At 38.3% G+C, this 24,694-nt stretch overlaps 2 protein-coding genes across 2 annotated transcripts in view; both read right to left on the reverse strand.

Moving 5' to 3' along the window:
- LOC134679907 (syndecan) overlaps nucleotides 1-24,694 on the reverse strand; it is a 572,242-nt gene that overhangs the window by 375,362 nt on the left and 172,186 nt on the right. The gene's annotated exons all lie outside the window — the stretch shown is intronic.
- On the reverse strand, nucleotides 13,947-16,106 carry LOC134680512 (zinc finger BED domain-containing protein 4-like). Its single transcript, XM_063539636.1, has one exon. The coding sequence runs from the start codon at nucleotides 15,934-15,936 to the stop codon at nucleotides 14,290-14,292; it is 1,647 nt and encodes a 548-aa protein (XP_063395706.1). The 5' UTR covers nucleotides 15,937-16,106; the 3' UTR covers nucleotides 13,947-14,289.

The following is a 24,694-nucleotide window of genomic DNA, read 5'->3' on the forward strand; positions in this document are numbered from 1 at the left end:
AACCTCTAGTAAATAAAGTTCTAAATAGCTTGTTTCGCTCGCACCATCATCCGCACTTTTAACTGACGAAACTTAAACCTTAATTCAAAGACGTTAAGGTCCATCTATGGTTAGTGAAGTACGTGTGAAAGTCAGCTCACTAAAGCCACTCCATGGCGCCCTGGGGTGCTGTCGCTTCCCTTACAGTTTATTTGTTGTGGTGTGGATTGTATGGGAGAATTAAGCCATAAAACGTTACTTGGCAATGGTTCCGAACACTCTTTTAGATATTGTTTATTTCTTAACTTATTTTGCGGTAGTGCTATCAGTAGGTATATCAGTAGGAAAGGCGCTGGTGGTCTAGCGGTAAGAGCGTGCGACTTGCAATCCGGAGGTCGCGGGTTCAAACCCGGATCGTACCAATGAGTTTTTCGGAACTTATGTACGAAATATAATTTGATATTTACCTGCTTTTCGGTGAAGGAAAACATCGTGAGGAATCCGAAGTAATCCCAATATAAGGCCTCTGGGTTGGAAGGTCAGATGGCAGTCGCTATCGTAAAAATTTGTGCCTACGCCAATTCTTGGGATTAGTTGCCAAGCGGACCCCAGGCTCCAGACAAAATGCAGGGACAGATGGGACAGGGGAAGATGACGATGATGCTATCAGTAGGTATATAATATGACTCAATCACCTACCTATTCGGGCGCGCTCGGGTCACTAAATACTGCCCCGAGTGCAAGTTTCCAAAAAGATGGAAAGATCTCGGAAATTCAGAAATTATTCACAAGAAACAAATCAGCTTTCATTTTGGAAATCGTTAAGGTGGTTCGCTTTTCATACAAAATTCAATCAAAGCTCATTAAGTAACTACACACTATTAGTACACAAATATTTCCGCATTTATCTTCTTTCGAATATTCGTTTGCGCGAAATTAACAGGAAAACAATGTTTCATACAGAAATCATGCAAAAATCATAGTTAAATTTTCATCAATTTTACGTATGTGTGTGTCACAAATGCCGTGTACAGTCAGCATCAGATATACCTGAGCGGGTAAGGTGTCCAAGAAAACATATACACTTCAATCGTCACAAAAATAAGGACATCTAAGTTGTCATTTTAGCATAGGCTTTCAGTTCGTCACATATATCTTAACTTCTGAGTTTTTCTTTAACACATACACCCTTATTTAATCACAATGACAATAACGGTTAGAAACTCAGTGGTAACTAAGCAATCAAATTCAAGCTGCTGTCATTAATACCTACACGCACTGCCAATCACGTACGTCAGCAGCCAGGGTGCCAACAGTTGCTAAGCAGTTGTTATTTCAATGGTAACTAAGCATCAACATTTTATTTGTTTAACTTTTAAAAAAATACTGTAGCAGCCACGAATTGATACCTCCTTTCTTAAAGAAGTATTTTATCGTCAAGTGTCAAACTTAGACAATAAATAAGTAGGTTTAACGAGAATGATAGGTTTTTTATTTTAACTGTCATAGGCGGCCGTTCTTCCAAATCGTAGAGCATATTATATGTTAATATATTCATTTAGCCCGCTTATTGTACTAAAATATACTATATATATAGTACTAAAATACGATGCTCCGAATCGATCAAAGAACGAAGGAGAAAATAATAGAATTGAAACTTAACACGTTCTCTGTCCCAATCTGACATGTAAACCTTATGGCTTTGTAATAGAGGCTAGCCGTTAAAACCATCACTGCCATGCATATACACCTACGTAATATGCTAACTGTTGACCATAGGAATGACGAATTTTGTTTTTACAACTTAGCAGAGAGGATAGAGTATACGGAGTTATATACAGTATGTATCAGAACGAAAGGCCAAGAAAGAGACCCATTAATGTTTAGGTCATACTGAGCAACTTTTACCAACCCCGAAACCCCGGAAATAAATTACTCTCCCATAGAAAATTTCAACATCAGACCAGCAAAATGTATGAAACTTCCAAGTATTTTTCAAAAGTTGTTCAGTATGACCTAAACATTAATGGGTCTCTTTCTTGGCCTTTCGTTCAAACTAACGTTCGTACTAACAATAAGTTCAAAGATATACAGTATGTATCAACATACTGTATATCTTTGAACTTATTGTTAGTATAACCGGTATAACCTAGCAGTAAACATCAAATGGCATTCCGCACAGGAGTAATCTAAGGAACGCTTACTGCGGGTTCAAACCTACAACATCCTGTTAGAAAGTCGTACATACTCTACATGTGACATATCTTCAAAAAACATATAAACTTATGCGAAATTAATATAAAACTACAAATTAATAATAGAAATGAAGCCCAAAAAAAAAGCTGTAATCTCTAGGTGCGTCCGACTGAGATTTGAACCCGCGGTCTCTGCTTTGAAAAGCAAATCTTAACAACGCCTTAGTCACAAGACCACAACGTGCCTTGACAATTGGCTCTAAATTCGGCTTCAGTTAGCTTTCGCTATGTGTCACTCATTCGTTTTGATGATTCTATTCAATAAATGAAATAGTTTTCAGTAAGCTGACTGACAGGCCTCTGTCAATGGTTGAAGGGCAAAACGTGAGATAGATGTATGTGATGACAAGACTGTACTGCTTTCGATGATTGTCAAAACGCTTTACCTGAAATTAGCATAGCTATTATTCATTCAATATACGACCATACATGTATGCTTTAAACGTCTATTTTTCCATATTGTTCAGATATATTTGACACGTTGACCGCTTAGATACCAATGGTTTTTTAACAGCTAAGGTATCAATGATTTGTTGTAAGTGTAGAAATTAATGAATAGCGACTGTTAAGATATTTGTGACATGTTGAGCGCTCACAAGTAAATGCTACCATGACAGTCAACAACTTTTTGACAGTTTAAACGTTTACCTCTCTTTGAGCACCTGGAGTGTATAGCGACTTCTGCTGCTGACTGTACAGATACATTTGCGACGTTGCCATACCATTTCCGACGTTGCCGGGCTGACCACGACTCGAATTTGGAGTGCCGTCATGTTTAGTGCAGTTTTGTTGACACTGATATTTGACAGGTAGTTAATTGACCTAAGCGAGAAGTTCGTCAGCTTAGCTAAGAACTATCATGGCGTGTTATGCAAACAGTCGCTTTTTTGCTTGCAAACGGAAGATTCCCGGTTCGATCCCCAGTCATTGTATGCTGGAACATAACTTTTTGTATTTTTGTTACACCTAAATTTCGTATTGTTTTTTTATTTTTAATTATTTTTTCTTATTATCATACATCGATTATTAAGTATGGGCTACACGTATTCTTTTATTTTTACAAAGATAATTAGAAATTATACTCTACCTAATCTCTCTGATTTTTACAATCAGGACATCCTCACTGCAATAAAAACCGGGCAAGTGCGAGTCGGACTCGCGCACGAAGGGTTCCGTGCCATAATGCAAAAAAAAAACAAACAAAAAAAAGCAAAAAAAAAACGGTCACCCATCCAAGTACTGACGACTCCCGACGTTGCTTAACCTTGGTCAAAAATCACGTTTGTTGTATGGGAGCCCCATTCAAATCTTTATTTTATTCTGATTTTAGTATTTGTTGTTATAGCGGCAACAAAAATACATCATCTGTGAAAATTTCAACTGTCTAGCTATTACGGATCGTGAGATACAGCCTGGTGACAGACGGACGGACGGACGGACGGACGGACGGACGGACGGACAGCGAAGTCTTAGTAATAGGGTCCCGTTTTACCCTTTGGGTACGGAACCCTAAAAAGAAGTGTATAAAATTTCCTGTGGTTAAAAATAATGGATTTTGTCTATGAATGAAAAACACAATTATTACTATAGTTTGTTTTTTTTAGCATTAGAAATAAGGTAAACAATCTTGACGTGTCTTTTAATTGAAAAACACATTTTAAAAAATAAGTTACGGCAAATATGTAACAATTTTAAATCTAATACGATCATTTATATTCTTCTGCTTTCATAAGTAATCGTTTTTGATTTTTAAAAAACCGGGCAAGTGCGAGTCGGACTTGCGCACGAAGGGTTCCGTACCATAATGCAAAAAAAAAAACAAAAAAAAGCAAAAAGAAAACGGTCACCCATCCAAGTACTGACCCCTCCCGACGTTGCTTAACTTTGGTCAGAAATCACGTTTGTTGTATGGGAGCCCCATTTAAATCTTTATTTTATTCTGTTTTTAGTATTTGTTGTTATAGCGGCAACAGAAATACATCATCTGTGAAAATTTCAACTGTCTAGCTATCACGGTTCGTGAGATACAGCCTGGTGACAGACGGACGGACGGACGGACGGACGGACAGCGAAGTCTTAGTAATAGGGTCCCGTTTTACCCTTTGGGTACGGAACCCTAAAAACCTGATAACACTGAGTATGTGGGGGAAGCGCTGCTGGCCTAGCGGAAAGCAATTCGGAGGTCGCGGGTTCTAACCCCGGCTCGTACCAATGATTTTTCGAACTTTTGTACGAAATAGCATTTGATACCTACCTATTTATACACCGATACCTATTTTTCGGTGAAAGAAAACAATGTGAGGAAACCGGACTAATCCAAATAAGTTTACTCTCTGGGTTGGAAGGTCAGGTAGTCGCTTTCGTAAAAACTAGTGCGCATGCCAATTCTGGGATTAGTTGCCAAGCGGAGATTGAATATCTGGGAGACCGACCAAAGCTTACAAAACATAAAAACTCAAAAATGCGCGTTTTCTCATAGACCTAGCTAAGAGATCAAACCCCTTATAGCAAATTTCATCGAAATCGTTAGAGCCGTTTCTGATACCATCCAAATATATAAATAAATAATTATATATCTAATAATTGCTGGTTTAAAGGTAAGATAACACAAAGGAGAAACAAAAAGAAATTACCTACTCGCACCAGTCTTGAACCCCAATCCTCTTGCACGTATTTCCACGAACATACCGTTACGCTATTGCAACATACTTACGTTGTGTGAAATTGTCTACTACAAGGATCACGGAAACACTGTTTGCATGTGTGAGTAATAGTAGGAAAAAGCGTGACAGCAACACTCCGTCGAATTAAAAAGGTGGTTTTTGCACAATGAAGTATTCAATGTTTATTTTAATAGTTCAATATTTACTTAAAGAGTGCGCGAAACATACTTTTAAGTATACAAATACCAAGACCATTTCACAAAAAAATAAAATCTGAAATTTTGCAAAAGTGGTGCCATCTAGCGAGAGTTAGGTTTTGAGTAACCTAGGCGAACCACCTTAATTTCGATTCCCATATAAAAATATGAGAAGTTTTCGAAATATTCCCATGTGGAAATTCCGCCATGTCGGAAACTTTCCGACAGCACATCAGTAGGAATTAGATACAATCCAGCCAAGGAGAGAAATAACGTAGCCGCTGTCAAAAATCGCTTTTGTTAGACATTGAGAATTCTGTAGATACGTAGCGTCTGTGTTGCTACGGCGTAGCGAGCCGTAGCCCGTAGACAACGTATGCTACAGTAGCAGAAAATGGCCTAATAGCTCAAGAAGCATTCCAACTTTTAAGTTAATCCGAACATATTAGGGCTTGATTGTCCATCATCGCAATGCACGCGCGAATGATAACAAAATGACATCATTTTATTATCAAAATGTAAGCTCAAATTGGTCTTCTTCATATAACTCGCAGTGCATCTAACGCACACTAATAATTTATAGTAATTATAGTGTTTAGTTTTAAAATATATTTTTATATAATATTTATGCTAGTTTTAAGGTATTTATGTATGGGCCACTAGTTGCCTGAAATAAAAATTTTCATTCATTTTCATTCAAATAAGTGGGAGCATAATAACACTATTATATTTCAAACACGAAGGGTGCGGTGACTGGTGTTATCTCCACATAATTTATAACCTTATATAATGCCAAATCTCCCAAAATTGTATTGAGATGACACCTGTCACCGAACCTTTCGCGTTTTACCAATCAGGGTCGCATAAAACAAGATCAAAGCGTTATGAAATTGAATCACTGCCGTATTCGAACTTCAAGATATTCACAAGAGACGACACGTACTAGATCCATTCTAGATGCGTTATAGTTTAGATATCAACTAGTTCTCTTTTGCAGCGCAATTCGGGCAACCAATGTCACTTTTACGTTAGATAGAGTAAGATATCTATTAGATGTGAATTGGATCTCTAAGTCATATCCTGTGGAAATCGTTCAAGAGTATCTCCAGAATCGTGCAAATGTCAAATTTGACAGGTTAGATCTTAAACATATCGTTATCGTATATCTTGGTGATGTCTAAAAGATATCTAATAGATATCTATTTCAAAATCCGAATCGGGCCCTGAGGGCCCTGAGGGTCAGAATCGCACTTATATTATTTTATATTTGTACGCCTCAAAATGTAACGAAATTCTAAAGTAAATAGCATAACTATCAGTGGCTTTGATCTTAGCGAAGTTCGATTGGCACGAATCTTGAATTAAGAAACTTTGAGGGTAACTTTGATAACTGTTTGCGACACAGAGCCCTTTGAAATGAGGTAAACAGATCTTAAAGATTAGTAAATTAATAATTATAATTAACTATATAAAATATGAAGAATAGACTCTTATCTGCCCGGTTCGAACTTTGTTGTTGTTGTAGTGGAAATCCGTGGTCCCTGCCTACCCCTCCGGGAAATAGGCGTAATTATATGTAGGTATGTATGATTAGTTAACCATTAAAATGCCTCAAACTTTGTCCAAACTTCGTATGGGTGACTTCCAAACTATCCAATGGCGTTGTTCATACCTCTTACCGATCGAGTCCATCGCTCAGACTATCCAGAATAAAGGCATTTTATCTATACCTGCAAGCCTACTATGGATCGCTTTATCCACGTGATAAAACAACTGTCACTTTTTAACTCTGCGGGATAAAAAGAGACTGACACCGTTTTATCACGCTGTCACGTAGACAAATACGACCATCATATCCGTACAGCACGTAAAAGCTCTCTTTGTTCTTCAAAAAATGGTGAAAAAGTTGCATTTTATCGACAAGAGCGGCAAAGTAATAAAATGCAAATTTTGAGTAGTGTTAATTTGGATTTGATTTGTAATGTTTTAAGGTTAGTATTATGAATGATAGTTTTAAAATATGTGGTGTGAATTGTTGTGTTTCACTCGGTGGCAAAGTTTGTTTGAGCCTCGTGGTTCAATTTGGGAATCTTTCGCTCTTTTATAATAAACTGATCGGCGATTGGCCCTAGCCTCGTCACACCTGATGGAAAGTGAAGACAAAGCCTAAGATGGAGCTCACCGGATTCACTCTTGCTTTAAAGAGACCCAGGTCATATTTCTCGGGGAATACAGATGGCGGGATCACATTCCATTCCTTAGCCATCCACAATAAATAAAACAATCAATATTAGCTCGGATTTCAATATTACCACAAGTGGTTAAACAACAACTATCATCATCATCATCATCATAACTTAAGAGCTTTGCTCTTGTAGGTGGAGTAATCGCCAGTCATTTCTTTCTTGTGTCAGTCTTTTAATTTCCTCATACGACGCATTATTTTTTATTTGGCTGAAATAAGTGATTCTAGCTCTCCCTATACCCTCAACAACACACTAAACAACAACTATACCCTCTTTTAAAACAAATAACAATAATTGCACACCTCAATTGAATTAAAAATACATAAAAAACAGAAACGCATTTAGAGTCGTTAGTCAAGTAGGGTCTTTTTACAGTAGTTCACCTAAGAATTGGACTTGAGCACTGCGCAGTGATAGTGCCGTATTCGAACTTCAAGATATTCACGAGAGACGACACGTACTAGATTCATTCTAGATACGTTATAGTTTAGATATCAACTAGTTCTCTTTTGCAGCGCAATTCGGGCAACCAATCGGCCCGATTCGAACTTTAAGATGCGTCCGTTAATAGATCTAGTTACGATATAATGTGACGTATCTTCAAACAAAAACGTCACTTTTGACACTGACACATCTAATCCATATCGTTTCTAGATCTATTAATTGACGTATCTTAAAATTCGAATCGGGCAGAATGTCACTTTTACGTTAGACATAGAGTATCTATTAGATGTGAATTGGATCTCTAAGTCATATCCTATGGAAATCGTTCAAGAGTATCTCCAGAATCGCGCCAATGTCAAATTTGACAGGTTAGATATTAACATATCGTTATCGTATTTTGGTGATGTCTATTTCAAATTCCGAATCGGGCCCATAATCACAGAAACACGTCCAGCGAGAACGACAGGGCGGCGCTAAGTTGGACGATTGCCGAGATGAGCCAACTTTATCTTTGACAAATTTGGCCGTACTTTGTCGTACAATCGCGAGTTAGACGCGTGTTTGAAAGTTCATTACCGAAGTTAATGATGCTTCAACATATTGGAGTCAAGTCATTTTTGGGTCAATACTTAATTCCCATTACTTACTGGAAGAAAGGCGAGCCAGGCAATGTTTGGTAGGCAATATTGAGGAAGTTTACTGTATGTCTTTAACGCAATTTTCACTTTGCGTCTGTCCGCTACTTCCGTGATAGAACTCTATGACTACCTGGTACTACTACTCCGGGACTCAATCTATCTCCATTTCAAATTTAAACGAAATCACTCACCGGTTTAAGCGTGAAGTGCTAACAGACAGATAGAGTTACTATCGAGTCTATCGAAGTTTTAATATAAGTAGGGATTCGTAAACCGTTTCAAATATTTATCATATTCGTTGCGATCAACGATCGTAGTTTACCAAAGGAATAGAGTGACATACGGATAGTGTTTTGATTTATATGGGTAGTTTGAAAGCCAATCCTACGGCATCTACTATCAAACGTGTTAGGGAAGAACCTTGTTTTATGGTTCAATAAAATGTAACCCGACATGAATACTGTATATAGGCCCAATTCGAACTTTAACGGCTTGATTCGGAAAATGAATAAGATTTCTACTATAATAGACTTCAACAAGTTACGATATGGATAATTTAAAGATATTTGTAAGATAGATATGTCAAATTTGATGTTTGCGCGATTCTGGAGGTCCTCTTGAACGATTTCGACAAGTTATCACTTAGATATCCAAGTCACATCTAGTCGATATCTAATGTAGATCTAGTTGATCTCTAAATCGTCTCTAGATCTTGTGATTATCTCGAAATCCGAATAGGCCAGTAAGATACGTCAAATATTACGTCTAGAAACGATATGGATTAGATATATCAGTGTCAAAATTGATGTTTTAGTTTGAAGAAACATCATTTTTGACACTGACTTAATCTAATCCATATCGCATCTAGTCGTAATATTTAACGTATCTTAAAGTTCGAATCGGACAGTATTTCTTTATCCAATGTGTTGTATTTTTTCCATTTTCTGCATTATTTCATACGGTGAAGATTTTAATAATAGCAAAAGCTGGGACTTGTCGATTGATGAGAAAAAATTTAAACACACAACTTTTTTAAATACGGTTATAATACTGGTCCGATATAGGTATTATGGTTATTATTTTAAAGTACATAGTGTTAAGGTGGTTCGCCTAGGTTACTCAAAACCTAACTCTCGCTAGATGGCACCACTTTTGCAAAATTTCAGATTTTATTTTTTTGTGAAATGGTCTTGGTATTTGTATACTTAAAAGTATGTTTCGCGCACTCTTTAAGTAAATATTGAACTATTAAAATAAACATTGAATACTTCATTGTGCAAAAACCACCTTTTTAATTCGACGGAGTGTTGCTGTCACGCTTTTTCCTACTATTACTCACACATGCAAACAGTGTTTCCGTGATCCTTGTAGTAGACAATTTCACACAACGTAAGTATGTTGCAATAGCGTAACGGTATGTTCGTGGAAATACGTGCAAGAGGATTGGGGTTCAAGACTGGTGCGAGTAGGTAATTTCTTTTTGTTTCTCCTTTGTGTTATCTTACCTTTAAACCAGCAATTATTAGATATATAATTATTTATTTATATATTTGGATGGTATCAGAAACGGCTCTAACGATTTCGATGAAATTTGCTATAAGGGGTTTGATCTCTTAGCTAGGTCTATGAGAAAACGCGCATTTTTGAGTTTTTATGTTTTGTAAGCTTTGGTCGGTCTCCCAGATATTCAATCTCCGCTTGGCAACTAATCCCAGAATTGGCATGCGCACTAGTTTTTACGAAAGCGACTACCTGACCTTCCAACCCAGAGAGTAAACTTATTTGGATTAGTCCGGTTTCCTCACATTGTTTTCTTTCACCGAAAAATAGGTATCGGTGTATAAATAGGTAGGTATCAAATGCTATTTCGTACAAAAGTTCGAAAAATCATTGGTACGAGCCGGGGTTAGAACCCGCGACCTCCGAATTGCTTTCCGCTAGGCCAGCAGCGCTTCCCCCACATACTCAGTGTTATCAGGTTTTTAGGGTTCCGTACCCAAAGGGTAAAACGGGACCCTATTACTAAGACTTCGCTGTCCGTCCGTCCGTCCGTCCGTCCGTCTGTCACCAGGCTGTATCTCACGAACCGTGATAGCTAGACAGTTGAAATTTTCACAGATGATGTATTTCTGTTGCCGCTATAACAACAAATACTAAAAACAGAATAAAATAAAGATTTAAATGGGGCTCCCATACAACAAACGTGATTTCTGACCAAAGTTAAGCAACGTCGGGAGGGGTCAGTACTTGGATGGGTGACCGTTTTCTTTTTGCTTTTTTTTGTTTTTTTTTTTGCATTATGGTACGGAACCCTTCGTGCGCAAGTCCGACTCGCACTTGCCCGGTTTTTTAAAAATCAAAAACGATTACTTATGAAAGCAGAAGAATATAAATGATCGTATTAGATTTAAAATTGTTACATATTTGCCGTAACTTATTTTTTAAAATGTGTTTTTCAATTAAAAGACACGTCAAGATTGTTTACCTTATTTCTAATGCTAAAAAAAACAAACTATAGTAATAATTGTGTTTTTCATTCATAGACAAAATCCATTATTTTTAACCACAGGAAATTTTATACACTTCTTTTTAGGGTTCCGTACCCAAAGGGTAAAACGGGACCCTATTACTAAGACTTCGCTGTCCGTCCGTCCGTCCGTCCGTCCGTCCGTCCGTCCGTCTGTCACCAGGCTGTATCTCACGATCCGTAATAGCTAGACAGTTGAAATTTTCACAGATGATGTATTTTTGTTGCCGCTATAACAACAAATACTAAAATCAGAATAAAATAAAGATTTGAATGGTGCTCCCATACAACAAACGTGATTTTTGACCAAGGTTAAGCAACGTCGGGAGTCGTCAGTACTTGGATGGGTGACCGTTTTTTTTTTTGCTTTTTTTTGTTTGTTTTTTTTTTGCATTATGGCACGGAACCCTTCGTGCGCGAGTCCGACTCGCACTTGCCCGGTTTTTATTGCAGTGAGGATGTCCTGATTGTAAAAATCAGAGAGATTAGGTAGAGTATAATTTCTAATTATCTTTGTAAAAATAAAAGAATACGTGTAGCCCATACTTAATAATCGATGTATGATAATAAGAAAAAATAATTAAAAATAAAAAAACAATACGAAATTTAGGTGTAACAAAAATACAAAAAGTTATGTTCCAGCATACAATGACTGGGGATCGAACCGGGAATCTTCCGTTTGCAAGCAAAAAAGCGACTGTTTGCATAACACGCCATGATAGTTCTTAGCTAAGCTGACGAACTTCTCGCTTAGGTCAATTAACTACCTGTCAAATATCAGTGTCAACAAAACTGCACTAAACATGACGGCACTCCAAATTCGAGTCGTGGTCAGCCCGGCAACGTCGGAAATGGTATGGCAACGTCGCAAATGTATCTGTACACGGCATTTGTGACACACACATACGTAAAATTGATGAAAATTTAACTATGATTTTTGCATGATTTCTGTATGAAACATTGTTTTCCTGTTAATTTCGCGCAAACGAATATTCGAAAGAAGATAAATGCGGAAATATTTGTGTACTAATAGTGTGTAGTTACTTAATGAGCTTTGATTGAATTTTGTATGAAAAGCGAACCACCTTAAGTATAAGTTGATACATTTCCTACTAAACGCAATCACGCAACTAGCAAATGTGTGTAAATCGAGCCTTACAGGTATACAAATAGAGAAGCCAAAAGAAGTAAACAAAATAGTTTCCATAAAATCTACCTTGAAATAAAGGTAAATAGCGTCATACATTCATATTGCGTGATTCCTTACCACGGGAACGTCCGATTCTTTCATTGCTAACGCCATGGCATGCAATAACTGGGGTAATGTTTACTTTTCATACGTTCTTATTGCTTTGCGGTACGTTCATACTGTATAATTTAAAATGTATCTACCTACACGTGAATATATTTTTATATAATTTTTCTTTTTGGATGACAATTCTCGATTTTTATGATGTATTTTTTTGACAAGCCTATATCAAACGCGTACATATATGTATAAGGTGTATTCGGGTAATACCGAATGTCGGACAATTCCGAAATTCAGATGAAAATCGCCCTAAATTCCATCATAATAAAAGTCTCTTTTCGGAATTATCCGATAGTTTTCGACATTCGGAATTACCCGAGTAAACCTTACTTACTTATTGGGATTGAAACATCATCGCTAAGCTTCGAGTTGTGAATGTATGCGTGTCGTATGTAAACACAGGAATTCGGCGTTTTATGAAATCATAGTTACATATCTTAACGACGCTAGGCACCTATCTGTGAATTCTGCACATGTATGAAATATTTTCTTAGTAGTACTTTGGTGAAAACAAAGTCGCTTCGACTTAGCATCATGTCCAGTGTCATATAGTCCGGTCCATTCGTGGAACTCACAGTCAAATACAGCTTCAGCCGCCTTTGCACTGACATCAGATAGCCAATCCAAACAAACTTTAAAAGGCATACGATTCTATACCTTGTACGGCTTGTACCCAAACCCTTCAGCAAATGGAAATGCAGTCTATTCCCTTCAAGTATGGTTGATTTTCAAATGAAATCTGACACGTGTACAAGTTTGTGTAAATAATTCAGTAGTGTGCCTAGTGTCTACGCAGACTATAATTTAAAGATGTCGACTGTGATGATGTCGTTCTTTATATCTATGTTTTCATACATACATACACATACAATATACATAGCATATTCATATTAGTTAATGGTTTTAATGTGAATGGTCAGTTTGAAATTTTTATTCAGTTTTGGTATTTTTCCTTTCAATTTCAATAATTCTCGATTGTATATTTACTAAACGTAAATCACAGACGTGAAAAAAAATGAGTCACTGTGGTAAATAAGTTATACTGATTTACCGATACTTTTATATGTCGTCTCACCAGGTTAGTTTTCTAGTTAATGACATCTATAAGATCCAAAATAAGAAGTCCAACAGAAATATGATCACTTGCAAAGAAAAATCCTGAATATGCAACATTTCCACATCGTTGTTTTTGCTGCAAAAATTATGGACCTTCTATTTAAGTAAATGTAGCAATATTCCTTTCATAGCCCCCATTACAACTGAATGCAAAGAAAAATAGCTCTTACGGAAGCTGGCATACGTATCATATTGACTTAGCGATGTACCTGAAACAAAAAAAGACAAAATTAGCTTGGATGTTGCCACTGAAACAAACGACGGTCTCGGTAAACCAATATTCACAATAAGAGAATGATGCATGTAGATTTATAGATAGGGAAACTTGCACATACTCGTAGGATACAAGAAGTTTGATACAGGAGACCTAAGACTTATCATACTTATTCTCAACTTTGATATTAATTTATTATTAGATACAAGAAGGAGTATTTATTTGTATTGTATTGTGTCCTCCTTCCTCGCGTTATCCCGGCATTTTGCCTCGACTAATGAGAGCCTGCATGGGCTCCGCTTACGTAACATCTAAGCGACTGCCATCTGACCTTCCAACCCAGAAGTGAAACAATATAGTAAGGTCCGACCGAGAACACTTTTTTTGTCTCGGCCGAGACCGAGACCGAGACCGAGACAAAATGAAATTCTCGGCCGAGACCGAGACCGAGACCGAGAATTTGAGAAAAGAAAGAAAAAATACGTATTTTGCAAAAAAAAACTGTATTTTCATAAATACTGACTAAAAACATACAAAACTCTTCTCGGGCCCACTTGCGCTAACCAGGGTTAAAAAATTAAACAGCTAACTTAGGATTCATCACGCCATGTACGAAACTGAAAAGTAAATGCGAGGTTTACCATTTATTTTTTTAACTCTGGTTGGTGCAAGTGGGTCTGATAAAAGACGACGAAAAGACATTAATAATCAAAATTAAATAGTTCTATATTATAGCACAAAAACAATAACTTTTCAGCGTTGTGGCCAGTTAAATTGTGACGCCGCTCGTCGTACAATTGACCAGCCCTGCTAAAAAGCTGTTCGCTAGCCACACTTGTTGGTGGAGCCGACAAAAATTTTTTTGCTGCAGGGCGCAGGAGTTGGTAAGGCGATGAATGCCAGTATTCGTAGATATTTGCATTCCTATGCAGCCTTGGCTCTCTCAGATAATTGTCAAGTGACGATTCAAGTGAGTTGTCCGTCATTGGGTCGTCATCAGACTCGATGGAGTCGTGAGCTGCCCACAAACTTGTCTCATTGACGGATCTAACTGAAGTTGACGCTCCACCCTGACGCTCTCCAAGTCCTGCCGGTGTACCTAATTGTAAAACTTCAAAAATTTTAGTCTTGGCTCCGTTTACCTCGTTTTCGGTCAAATATTTTGTTTTGAATCGGGGATCCAACAATGTTGCACAAATTAAGGGGCTCGATGTTCGTATGAATGAAAAGCGATGATTGAGTGAGCACAACAACTTGCTTTTCATCTCAGCAGCAGCACAATTTTGAAGAGCATCACTTTCATTGTTTTCTATATCTGCTGACATTGCAGTATCTGCCGACGCTACAAACTGACTTTGCCCGCTAGTTGACGCAAGTTTTCCACTTAACATGGCTACTAAAGGTATCACCAAGGAGACACATGATGCATCTGACGACATGTCTAATGTGGCCTCATAAAAACATTCCAATACACTGACAGCATCTTGCATCGTCGTCCATTCTTCGTTATTAATTTCATTGATTGAGCCCCTTTCGACACGGTATAGATTAATCGCATTTTTTTGCTCAATCAACCGTGACAACATTAAGTACGTGCTGTTCCAACGTGTTTCCACGTCTTGGAATAGGGTGTGTTCTGGTAAATTTAAAGTTTTTTGGAAAGTATTTAAATACCTCCGTGCCTGCTCACTTCTATGAAAGTGTCCGACTACTTTACGACACTTTTTTAGTATTGTTATTATGTTTGGCACCGATAAAATTGCGTCATGAATCACCAGTTGTAGTGTATGAGACACACAGCCCAACGAATCGTACTCCGCAACCCTTGTAGCACGGGCCATGTTCCCAGCATTATCGCGAAGAGCAAGGTGGATTTTAGAGCCTATATTATAATCTTCGACTACTTCTTTCAGTTTCTCGGAGATATAGTCGCCCGTGTGGTCATTTTCTAAAACTGATGCACCCAAGATTACTTTTGGTCGTTGTTCATTGTGCACAAAATGGGCCGTAAAACTCAGAAGTGAACAAGTTTTAGTAGGATTTGACCAAATGTCTGTAGTAAAACTTATCCACTCGGCCTCACATAGCAAATTGACTACTTTAGTTTTAACTTTTTCAAAAGTTTCCGGCATTAGTTGGGTGCGAAAAAATTTTTCAGATTTCAATTTATATTTTTTTGGTCCTGCAGGGTCCGCAAAATTTAAGCGCTTAAATCCTTTTCCTGACACAGTGTTATAAGGCTGCATGTCAACTAATATATAATCCATGATAGCCTTATCTATGCGTTTTGTTATGTCATGGTCATGGGGCCATTGGGCTTTTGGCGGATTCGCCAGCAATTGCTGCATCGTAGGTTGAGTCTTCTTGTCTGTTTCAAGAAGTACAGGGCCCGCTGATTTTAAATTATTTTGCTTTTCAGCTGCTTGGTTTTTCAGGTCATCTATTTGTATTAAAAAATGTTCGTTTTCTGTCAAATGATATTTCGATAAATGTAGTTTTAACCCTTTAATAGTTTGAAGCTTAGGTTGCAAACTTCCCAGAGACACTGTTTTCCTGCAGAGCTTGCATTCTGCCTTAGATGGTTGTGAATTTTTTTTTTCAAAATACTCCCAAATAGGGTTTATTACTTTAGGCATTGCAAATGCAAAATTTACCTGTAACAAGGTAGTAGGTATCTTTTGAAAAATAAAATTTTCATTTTAAATATCAAACATTAAACAAAAGGAAATCAAATCAAATCAACGAAGTAAAAAGTAAGTCAACTAAGTAATTTTCTGATGTTCTTGCCTTTTTAACAATTCATATCAAATAAAATAACAACAATTTCTAGATCCAAAGCAACACGAACTTTGTTGAACGAACACGAACCCACGAAAACAGTATTTAGTTTTCATATTTAAATTAATTTCCAAATAGTCTCCACCATTACTACTATTACTAATATCGCTACTGCCATTTGAATATGATTTTTAACTAGTAGGCATAAAGTTCAAATAAGTCATTTACTTTCATTCATTTAATATTAGTACCCAACCCACCTATCGTTAAATAAAAAGCTTTAAAAGTCGTCGCAAAATCTATCGTAATAACCTAAAACACAAAATAATGTTTAGTTTACGTACTTACCTACGGTTTAAAGTTCACTCGTACACAACACAACACACAACAATGTTAGCAAATAACTCTTAATTTTTTAAGCACTGTGCCTAATGTGCCTTTATGCCCTTTATGTATCTCATTTAATGTTATTCTTTTAGTAGTACACCAAAACATAAACAAACACAACAGTGGTTACTTGATAATCCTGCAATACCGCCAATGGCGCCACCGCCAATTCACCTACTTAATTGGTTTAGATGTTAAATTAAACACCAATAGAAATCAAGTGAACTGACACGAAGTGTCGCAGAAACCCACCAGGCAGCCAATGAGATCGTACGACAAGCTCGCCACCCGCGCGCGAAAGTTTAAATTCGCAAATCGGAACGGTTTCACAGTCTCGGCCGTGGCCGAGAATCTCGGCCTTATTTGGCCGAGAACCGAGACCGAGATCTCGGCCCGAATTTCGGCCGAGACTGCCGAGACCGAGACCGAGACCGAGATCTCGGTCGGACCTTACAATATAGGCCTTATTGGGATTAGTCCGGTTTCCTTGCGATGTTTTCCTTCACCGAAAAGCGACTGGCAAATGTCAAATGACATGACATACACACATGACATTTCGTACACTTTGTTTTGAACTGAACCCGCGACCTCCGGATTGAAAGTCGCACGCTCTTACCAATAGGCCACGCTTTTTGTATTGTATTGTGTAACGTATCTAAACGAGCATGCATCTAGTAAATCACTGCCGCCGAAGGGATGTCATCCCGTTTTATGTTGCGGTTTTTATGCCCGAAATACTGTCTTTCAGCAACATGCGAGATACACACCCGTTTGCTATTTATGTGCGTTATGGTTTATGGTTCCTGTGTGTATCGTAAGTATGTGTGCGGTCGGGCGACATGGCGCTCGGCGACTCCTACGGTTCGGCCACAACATTACGCGACTGGCGACGGCGGCAGCGACAACCATAGGTGGGAACGAAAGATCAGATCGCTGTGCCTCGCTTCAACGTATGGTAATCGCTGCCGCCGTCGCAACTCGCGGCCTAGCAGCGGATATGATTTCGTGTCACTGACTTCGAATGGTATTTCATAAAAATACATAGATTAGAATACCGTCTGCAGCCGTGACACGTCGCCAAGTTCAAACTTGTACCTTAAGAACTACCGATTGGACCCCCATGTACGTTCAACGATAGGTCTGCGGTCGAGTTTGCCACTCCCGCATAGGCATAACCTAACCAGTGTCATAACAGCTAGTGGACCATTTAACAAATATCTTTTTCAGGTGGTAGGTGCAGAGGGTCTGTCGCACTTGTAAATTCGTACCTTAGTGTGACAGGGAGGCAACACGTCGAACGTACACACCCTACACACCCTTTGCTGAAAATAAACGCCAGTAGCCGAGTTGCAGAAACCTGCTCGTGCTACAATAACAATAGGCACATTAGGTACAGCCACGAAAAACCGACTCGAAGGTGTGATAGGCAAATACGCATACCTACACGTAGTGAATATACATAAACAGATAAAACACCTCTCCATCCGATAAGAGATTTCCTCTTTTAAGCACGTAGGTTAACAATATAATAAATAGATACATTACTAGCATATTATTAGGCCTGATTTAGACGGCGCGCGCACTGGCATGCGATTTTACTTAAGGGGCCCACTAATTAACAGTCCGCCGGACGGTATCGGCCTGTCAGTTAGAACAAAATTTTGACAGTTCTGAACAACTGACAGGCCGATACCGTCCGGCGGACTGTTAATCAGTGGGCCCCTTTACATTGCGGACTGTTGGTTACGTCCAATTCAACCGACCGATCAAATAATGAAACTCGCATGCGAGTTCTCGCGTCGTCTAAATGAGCCCTTATGCAGGAGATTGGAAGTGACTAGTGTAATGTCGAGATAAACTATAACACAGTAGTCTGAGTTTTGGTGTTTACTCCCCTCCCTGTGCCTATTACAAAGGCCTTTGATGATGATGGAATAACACTGTAATGAACGCCAATACCCGGATAGGAACAAGTCAAACAATAGTATCCACACAGAACAAAATTTACATTGAAGCTATAACTTATATCCGGGATAAGTTTTCGTTTGCATTAGACTTTGCCTTTGGATTCACAGAGAAGCTTATTCAGAAACATATTATATATAAAATAAGATACCAATTTGACTTCAATATCAGGGCGTCGCCTACCGTAACTGAATGATGGATCCTATCCTATGACAGATATTTTTTATGGAGTAGCTATTATTTAATCATTTTATTTAGTAGAGACAAATGTGTTTCTTTATTTTATACAGAATATATGTAGTAGCTGTAACAAAATTAAATGTGTAACTTTTAAGTCCAAATAAACATTTAAATACGACATGAAACTCATAATTTTTTTTTAAGTTTATATTTAACTATAATCTCAATATATTTTTTAGTGTTCCGTACAAAACTTTGTTCACGGAACACTTATGGGATCACTTCGGTCTTTTACTTGCATGTATGTAATTTCCTTTATTCATCATTCGTCCCATTCGTTCTCCGAACATACATTTGTTTCAACCAATGTATGGCGGCCAGCGTGTACGCTCGGAGCGAGCGTTCCGCGGCCCTCGGGTTGATTGCTCACTTGCTCATCGATATTTGATTGGGTATAGGTATCCTATTCTGCTATTCTAAATATGCCTCTAGGTCGAAGAACAAGAAGTATACTCAAACGAATGGTAATGCAAACGCATGTGTGATGCAAATATGTTATTCCATTGGCTTCACTTCGAGATTGAATAACTTTTTCAATTTTAATGCGAGTCCGTGGCGAGAACTATTTCATGTTTAAAAACGCAATATTCTCAAGGGATAAAAAAGATCATTATGCGGGATAGGGATAGTTAAATATTGATAACACTATTGGCCTCAGTACCAGTGTAATGAATGACATGACATTTCTATCAACAGTGTTGTGATTGAAATAAAATGAAATAACTTACCCCCTTCATACCAATACGTCGGAACGATTATTATCGGCTTGTCAACTTTAGTAAACGTTTATGAATAAGGGGGTTAGTGTTTACTTTTCCTTCTAATTTAAATTATATGTGATATGTTGAGTATTACCCTAGTCCTCGAAGACTTTAATTAAAATACTTATATTGAGAATCGAACCAATACCTTGAAGTTAATAAGTGGTTACTATAATTGATATTGTGGGCGGAAAATTACTGTACCTGTAGACTGCTATTATTTCTCGTCTCCAATGTCATAATACCTTTAATTATGTGAACGGCATTTCAATACTACACGCGCTCGATTTTAGTCCAGGGTCAAATTTTGCCCAGCGTTTAGTGAAATAGGTATCGATACCATTTTTAACCGACTTCCAAATCCCAAAGGAGGAGGTTATCAATTCGGTTGTATGTTTTTTTTTTATTATTATTGTATGTCTTTCCCATCACGGAACAATGGTGTTCCGGACCTTTGGGGGGCGTGCGCGGAGCCGAAGCCAACACGTAGAGGCCCTTTTGACACTTTAATGAAATGTAAGGGGTACACCGAGCGGATGCTGCCCTTACCCGTGTCATGGGACGCACGCAGAGGCAGCACCCGCCAGGGTGTAAGGGCTATTGAGAGTTGATGAAATCTAAAATGAACTAGGTTATTGGGTGAAAGCGATGGACTAGTACTGAGCTATGGGGTAAAAAACCGGACGCCTGCCTAATAAAACGGTATGCAATTTTATTTCCGGCAGACGGTGACTCGCCCTCACAAGATGGGCCCCCACAAAAAAGCGACATCTAGGATGGCTCAAGGGCAACACCGGTGTGAGCGGCTCAGGGGTGTCGAGAGGTGTGCGCCGCTTTCTACCCAGTGGCTGTTAACAGCCACTGTGCCAACTCGCGTCTTATGCATATTTCACTTCCACCCCTGGAGCTTATAGCTCTAACGACTCCACTCTGGCCGGCCGGCTAAGGCAAGCCAGAGGCAGAGAATCCTTATTATTATTATTATTTTTTATTTTTATTTTTGTTACTCCATATTTCCGTCATTACTGGACCGATTTTAAAAATTCTTTTTTTGATTGCATGTATATGCATACAGATTGGTCCCGTTTTTGTCAAAATCCAGTTCTGATGATGGGATCTATGAGGAATCGACGGAACTCCTCAAATCTTAAAGGCATACATATAGTGATTTTTGTGTTTTTATCAACAAATCAAGCATATACATTCAAAAACGTGACATTTGATGAAGTGGAACTGCTGATGATGATCAGAACGGAACTCTTCAACGACGCATAGTTCACCTTTGGCGATTTGTCCTCTTCCTAATGTTTGTTAAGCAAGTTAAGTTTTTAAGCAACATTTTTGTCAAGCTTGAGTTCTGATGATGGGATCCATGAGAAATCGAGGGAACTCCTCAAATTTTAAAGGCATACGTATAGAGGTTTTTGGATTTTCATCAGAAAATCAAGCATTTTCATTCAAAACTGTCGCATTTGATGGAGTGGAACTGCTGATGATTATCAGAACGGAACTCTTCAACGACGCATAGTTCACGTTTGGCGATTTGTCCTCTTCGTTATGTTTGTTAAGCAAGTTTGGTTTTTAAGCCACATTTCTGTCAAGCTCGAGTTCTGATGATGGGATCCATAAGGAATCGAGGGAACTCTTCAAATCTTAAAGGCATACTTACATAATTTTCTGTATTTTCATCATAAAATCAAGCATTTACATTAAAAACTGTTGCATTTGATGAAGTGGAACTGCTGATGATGATCAGAACAGAACTCTTCAACGACGCATAGTACACGTTTGGTGATTTCGAATTTCGATTTTGACTTGGACTGGGACCCGGACTCGTATCGTACCCGGATCCGGTTCGGAACCGGACCTGGACTCGGACTCGGACTTGGACCCGGACTCGGACCCGGACTCTGACCCGGACTCGGACCCAGACTCGGACTCAGAGACCTGGACCTTGACCCGGAAAATCACTATGATACCTAAACTAAATAAACCGCTATGATTACCTACCATAAAATGTAGGTATATAGTATGATGATGCCAAACCCCTCCCGCTCAAACCCCCGTACACCGCATGGCATGCGCCGTTAAGTAGGTTAGGTTAGGTTTGAACTGCGATCCTCACAGACCAAACAAAAGTGGGTTAGATTTGGTTAGAACTGCGGGCTTTACAGAAACGAAATGCTACTAGAAAAGTGGGTTTGATTAGGTTCGAACTACGATCCTCACAGAACTGAACTGCAATCAGAGAAGTGGGTTAGGTTAGGCTAGAACTACGACCCTTACGGAAACGAAATGCTACTAGAAAGTACTGGTTTTACCTCCTTTTCTACATAGTGCACCATCTACCATAATCTTTCACCGGGCCCCATAGAAGTCGGTTTTTTTTTCTTAAAAATTATTTTTCTTAGCTTGTTATAATATCCCACTGCTGGGTATTGCCCCTTGATCTCCACAACTCTTGTTGTTTCACAATACAATCATCATCATCATCATCATCTCAGCCATAAGACGTCCACTGCTGAACATAGGCCTCCCCCTTGGATCTCCATACGTGCCGGTTGGAAGCGACCCGCATCCAGCGTCTTCCATCTTGTCTTGTTGTTGGTCGTCTGTCCATCTTGTGGGTGGACGTCCTACGCTGCGCTTGCTAGTCCGTGGTCTCCACTCGAGCACTTTTCGACAATACAATAATCGTATTTATTTGCAATCGAGTACTTTTCGATACAAGCTTATAACTTATAAAATATAACTTTATTTCCGATACAGGTTTCTTAAGTACATATATTGAAACAGCAGCAAACGGTACATAGAGCCTCGCGGCAAGACACTGTCAACGGCAGAACATACTGTACGGTTTGTGTCGACAAAGCTTTCCGATTTTTAAAAAGCCCTTCGGCGGTTTAGACATTATTTTATATTTAGTTTTAAGATCTTTATACCTACGGCATGATTTATATTTATAGGTACTGTACAGGTTTGCAACCTTTACAGCCTTTTTTAATCTGTGACTGGTTGGTCATGATATTTAAATTTAGAATATCAGCCCGCTGTCAAATAGAACGCGGTGCGGTACAGCCATCGAGTGTAGATATTTATTTGTAAACTAGCTGAAAATAAATATATAAAACTCGGATATAAAATGATATTCAGCATTTCCATGCCCACAGCGTCCTCCCATATAGGCCGTCCCCTTTACAGTACCATATCGAGAGGTCGGCTGGCGGCAGTTCCCCGTGCAGTCCAGATGGCTTATGACCTCACAAATTGAAGACATATCACATGTGGTCGCGATCCTCAGCAATGAGGGAACGAGGAAGAAGAAAAAGGTACTATAATACACTCAGATTTCGAAAACAAGGTATACAGCGGGAAACAATGCTGTAGCAAAACGCGCTATGCCTAGTATGCCTATGTAAATCTCCTAGATAAATTGAATTTTCATCGTTGCTGCTTAGATGCGGCGATTGGTACGTTAAATAAAAAAATAAAAAATAAATAAATAGTTAATTAATCACTCAATTTATTAAGGTCAACTTAAAATACTGTGCAACAATGTTTTATTAGAGCATTTCATCAAAATTTTGTGAAGCAACAAATAACATAATATAATAATATGTTATTTGTTGCTTCACAAAATTTACTAATATTGGTGCGGCGTTAATATAGCGTAAGCGCCAACCGCCATAAGGTACCTTTATCCGTAGGACGTCACATATCTTTACTATATCGTATCTAGTTAATCTCTAATTTATTTCCCGAATCGCGCCGTAATACTGTAATGATGAAGAGAGAGCCGCTTATGCTGTTAAAAAAGCAAAAATATTTACGAGATATGGAATATGCTTCAATGGTCTGCAATAATCCATATGTAGGTATGTCCTCTCTCATGCGGGCCGTACGTACACTCATCAATCACACACAAAGTTCATAATTATGATTTAAATGGATAAGTAAAAAATTATCTGCTCACAACAGTGTTGCCAACTTGGCATAAATGATGCCAGATCTGGCATATTTTCACTCGCATTGGCACCAAAATTTTCCATTTAGCAACTGGCATATTTTTTAGCATAATTTAGTCTAAGCCAAGTTTACACCAACTTGGCAGCAACAATATGCGCCATCGCCTTATGTGGTTCATATTTTCATATGAATTTTGACTTTTGTGGACAGATGGACGTCAACGGACTATATAAAGTTGGTCAAGCAGATCTTGTCAGTAGAAAAAGGCGGTAAATTTTAAAAATTGTATGTGTTTTAAGTTTCTAATATCAAGTGATATTTTAGCATATTTTTAGTATAGCTGTTTCAAAAATCTTTGGCAAAATTTTGGCATAATCCGGACATTAGTCTAGCATTTTTTTAAAACCCGAGTTGGCAACACTGGCTCACAAAATGAACAAAATGTCCGACACTCCCTTTCGATCTATTTCCTCTATACGAAACAGGAGTCGAATTCTGTACATTCTGTTTTGAACAAATGTTTGTACCAAACTACTTAAACTATTTATTACTTTGATTTACGGGCGTTTTCAGAAATAAATATCAAAAACCCGATTCTCACAGATCCCGGTGTTTTTGGGTTCTTTCAACTCAGAATCACTAGCATATTCAATTATGATGATAAAATAAAATGTCCCAAAAATTTGTATGAAAATTGTACATTCCACTACGTCAACACATACAAGTGAAAAATTTTTTCATACTAAAACGTGACGTAATGGAATGGACATTTTGGGAGATCTTTTTTTAATGGTGGGATGGAGAATGCTGTCGATTCTGAGTAGAATGAGCCCAAGAACGTCCAGATGTGAAAGAATCAGGTTTTCAATATTTATTTCTGAAAACGCCCTTACAACTTCGTACACTATTGACCCCCGTAAGTAAACGCAAGGGGTCGGCCCGGGCCCGTGTGAGTTCCCAAACTTTGCCAATATATTTTTCACTGCACAAACTTAACTGTACCTTCCAA

This window comes from Cydia fagiglandana, chromosome 3, assembly GCF_963556715.1.
Source record: "Cydia fagiglandana chromosome 3, ilCydFagi1.1, whole genome shotgun sequence".
Taxonomy (NCBI): domain Eukaryota; kingdom Metazoa; phylum Arthropoda; class Insecta; order Lepidoptera; family Tortricidae; genus Cydia; species Cydia fagiglandana.

Coding starts and splice junctions, on each gene's coding strand:
- LOC134680512 (XM_063539636.1), bottom strand. CDS start 15,936: ATGCAGCAATTGCTGGCGAATCCGCCAAAAGCCCAATGGCCCCATGAC.